We start from the raw sequence: 4,137 nt of genomic DNA, 5'->3' as shown, positions 1-4,137 counted from the left end.
CCTGTCCCCTCCCTCGGCCCCGTCACCTCCTCCCCCCGTCCCGTCCCTTGGCCCGTCACCACCTCCTCCTCCTCCTCCACCTCCCCCTCCCTCGGCCCCGTCACCTCCTCCCCTGTCCCCTCCCTCGGCCCCGTCACCTCCTCCCCTGTCCCCTCCCTCGGCCCCGTCACCTCCTCCCCTGTCCCCTCCCTCGGCCCCGTCACCTCCTCCCCTGTCCCCTCCCTCGGCCCCGTCACCACCTCCCCTGTCCCCTCCTCGGCCCCGTCACCTCCTCCCCCTCCCCTCCCTCGGGCCCGTCACCTCCTCCTCCTCCTCCTCCCCCTCCCCTCCCTCGCCCCGTCACCTCCTCCCTGTCCCCTGCCTCAGGTAGGGGTGGAACTGGGAATTGTAAGCCCTCTTCCGCTCGTCCATGGGCTCCGGCGTCGCCTCCTGCTGGCCAGACTGGGAGTGAGCGCGCAGCAGTGCCTCGGCGCGCTCCCTCTCCCTCGCCTCCCTCCTCAGCCTCTCTGCCCGGAGTCCCTCTGCAAGCTCGGGGGCCACCCGACGCCCTCCCTCCCCGTCTCCGCCCTCCCTCCCCGCCCTCCCTCCCTCCTGCGCTCTCCCGCCCGCAGCAGCCCCTTCATGGAGACCAGCGGATCCAGCCTCCCCTTCCTCTCAATGTCCCTCTCCTCGGCACCCATCTCCCCTTCCCTGGAGCCGCGTGGCACCTCCTCGTACCAGGGCAGCACTGTCTGCGCAGAGGAAGCGCTGCCACCGAGGGCGACCAGGATTCCGAGGGCCCGTTCCCGTCTCTCCTGGGAAGGGGGATGAACGGGGAGGGAGACACAGAGCGGGGAAGAGAGGGAGACGGAGTGAGAGTCGGTTGGGGGGGGGGGTGGGGTGGGGGGAGAGACGGATGCAGTGGGAGAAAGTAGAGGAAGTAAGGAGATGGAGGGGGAGAGGAAGGGAGACACAGAGAGAGGAATATAGCAGGGGAGAATGGAAAGAGAGAAGGACACAGAGGGTGAGAGAGAGAGGTGGAAGGGGAGAGATGGGGAGACAGAGAGAGAGAGAGAGAGAGAGACCGACGAGGGGTGAGACAATGACTGAGCAGAATTGCGCGAGTCGGTTACAATCAGGACCCAACACTGACCCTCCGAGTCTCCCCCAGCAAGAGAGAGACTGCCTTCCACCGCCCCCACCCGCTCCCCCCACAACCCCCCACTTTCCCTGTGATCAGGAACAGGAACCCTGGCTGCTCTCCCACCGTGGGTGGGGGGGTGCAGGAGAGATCCGGACAGGAGGTAGGGGTGCATTGGGACCTCCCAATCTCTGCGGGGGGTGGGGGGGGGTGTGCTGTTGCTGGGAGCGAGGTGGAGGGTGGGGAAGGGGAGGCACAGGACTCGGTAATCTACTCCCCCACACCCCACCCCACCCCGCCCACACCATCCCCGAGGGCTCACCTTCTCCTGGCGTTTCTCTGCCTCGAGCTCCTTGCTGCCTGCCCTCAGGCTCTGCCCACCGCTGCCGAACAGCTCGAGGTCTCGCGGCGCCTCCGAGGGATCGGGCAGGGACCGCCGGGCTCGGTTCCTCAGCAGATCTGTCCGCGCCTGCAAGCGCACAGCTCTACGTTAGTGCCGGACTTCCTCTGCGGCGTCCGTCCCCACCACCGGACCCTTCCCCCACCCATTCCAAACAGTGCCAGACATCACCCCTCCCACCACCTATTCAGTCTACAGGGGCGGGTCCTCCCAGCCTGCTGGGGGCACTGACGGTGAGAATCAATGGGTGCCGTACTGTTCTCTGTTCTTAGTCCCTGGGGAGCCCCAACGGTCAGAATGGGTGGGTCCTCCGACCCTGCAGGGAGGTCCATTTGACAGAATGTGTTTGTCCTCCCAGCCTCTGGGGGACACTGAGAGTGAGTCTCAGTGATTTCCTCTCATTAGGTCCTCCCAGCCTCTTGGGCGGGGGGGGGGGGGGGCGCTGTGTGAGTGAGTCTGTGATTTCCTCAGTGGGTCCTCCCAGCCTCTAGGGGTCACTGTGAGTGAGTCTCAGTGATCTCCCCTCAGTCAGTGGGTCCTCCCAGCCTCTAGGGGTCACTGTGAGTGAGTCTCAGTGATCTCCCCTCAGTCAGTGGGTCCTCCCAGACTCTAGGGGTCACTGTGAGTGAGTCTCAGTGATCTCCCCTCAGTCAGTGGGTCCTCCCAGACTCTAGGGGTCACTGTGAGTGAGTCTCAGTGATCTCCCCTCAGTCAGTAAGTCATCCCAGACTCTAGGGGTCACTGAGTGAGTCGCAGTGATCTCCCCTCAGTCAGTGGGTCCTCCCAGACTCTAGGGGTCACTGTGAGTGAGTCTCAGTGATCTCCCCTCAGTCAGTAAGTCATCCCAGACTCTAGGGGTCACTGTGAGTGAGTCTCAGTGATCTCCCCTCAGTCAGTAAGTCATCCCAGACTCTAGGGGTCACTGTGAGTGAGTCTCAGTGATCTCCCCTCAGTCAGTAAGTCATCCCAGACTCTAGGGGTCACTGTGAGTGAGTCGCAGTGATCTCCCCTCAGTCAGTGGGTCCTCCCAGACTCTAGGGGTCACTGTGAGTGAGTCTCAGTGATCTCCCCTCAGTCAGTGGGTCCTCCCAGACTCTAGGGGTCACTGTGAGTGAGTCTCAGTGATCTCCCCTCAGTCAGTAAGTCATCCCAGACTCTAGGGGTCACTGTGAGTGAGTCTCAGTGAACTCCCCTCAGTCAGTGGGTCCTCCCAGACTCTAGGGGTCACTGTGAGTGAGTCTCAGTGATCTCCCCTCAGTCAGTGGGTCCTCCCAGACTGTAGGGGTCACTGTGAGTGAGTCTCAGTGATCTCCCCTCAGTCAGTAAGTCATCCCAGACTCTAGGGGTCACTGTGAGTGAGTCTCAGTGATCTCCCCTCAGTCAGTGGGTCCTCCCAGACTGTAGGGGTCACTGTGAGTGAGTCTCAGTGATCTCCCCTCAGTCAGTGGGTCCTCCCAGCCTCTAGGGGTCACTGTGAGTGAGTCTCAGTGATCTCCCCTCAGTCAGTGGGTCCTCCCAGACTCTAGGGGTCACTGTGAGTGAGTCTCAGTGATCTCCCCTCAGTCAGTGGGTCCTCCCAGACTCTAGGGGTCACTGTGAGTGAGTCTCAGTGATCTCCCCTCAGTCAGTGGGTCCTCCCAGACTCTAGGGGTCACTGTGAGTGAGTCTCTGATCTCCCCTCAGTCAGTAAGTCATCCCAGACTCTAGGGGTCACTGTGAGTGAGTCGCAGTGATCTCCCCTCAGTGGGTCCTCCCAGACTGTAGGGGTCACTGTGAGTGAGTCTCAGTGATCTCCCCTCAGTCAGTGGGTCCTCCCAGACTCTAGGGGTCACTGTGAGTGAGTCTCAGTGATCTCCCCTCAGTCAGTAGGTCCTCCCAGGCTGTTGGGGGCGCTATGCCGTCCCCGACCATCGCCGCAGCCGGCAGGGAGCCTGCGCACTACAGTCCCCATCGCTGCAGCCGGTAGAGTCTGCGCAGTGATGTCCGCCAACATCAGGCATGCGCAGTGCTGTCTGACACCGGCCGGCCGGCACCGGGCCTGCGCATTGCGTTACCCGTACCTCCCTCTCGGCCAACTCCGCTCTGGCCTTGAGCTCCCGCTCGGCGGCGGCCGCCCGCTCCTCGTCCCGGCGGACCCGCTCCACATTGTCCTTGTTCCGGACGTGCCAGCTCTTCTTCGGCAGGATATTCATCCTGGGCCACCGGGGCGCGGGGGGCGGCAATGGAGGCCCTTTCCTTTTAAACCGCTCCTCCGCTGGCACCTCCTACCGTGCAGAGAGAGGGAAAAAAATCGCTTACACTCCTACGGCAGCGCCACCCTCTGGTCAGGAGGACCCGCCGGCAGCGCCACCCTCAGGACAGGAGGATCTGCTGGGAGGACCCGCTGGCAGCGCCACCCTCAGGTCAGGAGGACGCACTTGGAGCCCCACCCTCTGGCCAGGAGGACCCTCTGGCAGCGCCACCCTCTGGTCAGGAGGACCCTCTGGGAGCCCCACCCTCTGGTCAGGAGGACCCGCCGGCAGCGCCACCCTCTGGTCAGGAGGACGCGCCGGCAGCGCCACCCTCTGGTCAGGAGGACCCGCCGGGAGGACTGACCTGCAGCACCAGACCGGAGGCT

General features: G+C 63.5%; 1 protein-coding gene across 1 annotated transcript; it reads right to left on the bottom strand.

Annotated features, from left to right (window-relative positions):
• Nucleotides 1-339: 339 nt before the first annotated feature.
• On the bottom strand, nt 340-3,814 carry leng1 (leukocyte receptor cluster (LRC) member 1). The gene is given in 4 exon segments (XM_059644413.1): nt 340-543; nt 546-794; nt 1,443-1,589; nt 3,581-3,814. Coding segments are annotated over 4 exon segments (732 nt in total). The 5' UTR covers nt 3,713-3,814.
• Between the last annotated feature and the right edge of the window lie 323 nt (nt 3,815-4,137).

The sequence above is a fragment of the Stegostoma tigrinum genome, unplaced genomic scaffold (genome assembly GCF_030684315.1).
Source record: "Stegostoma tigrinum isolate sSteTig4 unplaced genomic scaffold, sSteTig4.hap1 scaffold_806, whole genome shotgun sequence".
In the NCBI taxonomy this organism is placed as follows: Eukaryota; Metazoa; Chordata; class Chondrichthyes; order Orectolobiformes; family Stegostomatidae; genus Stegostoma; species Stegostoma tigrinum.
Note: the sequence above shows the minus strand (reverse complement) of the source record. Positions and strands in the feature narration are given on the sequence as shown.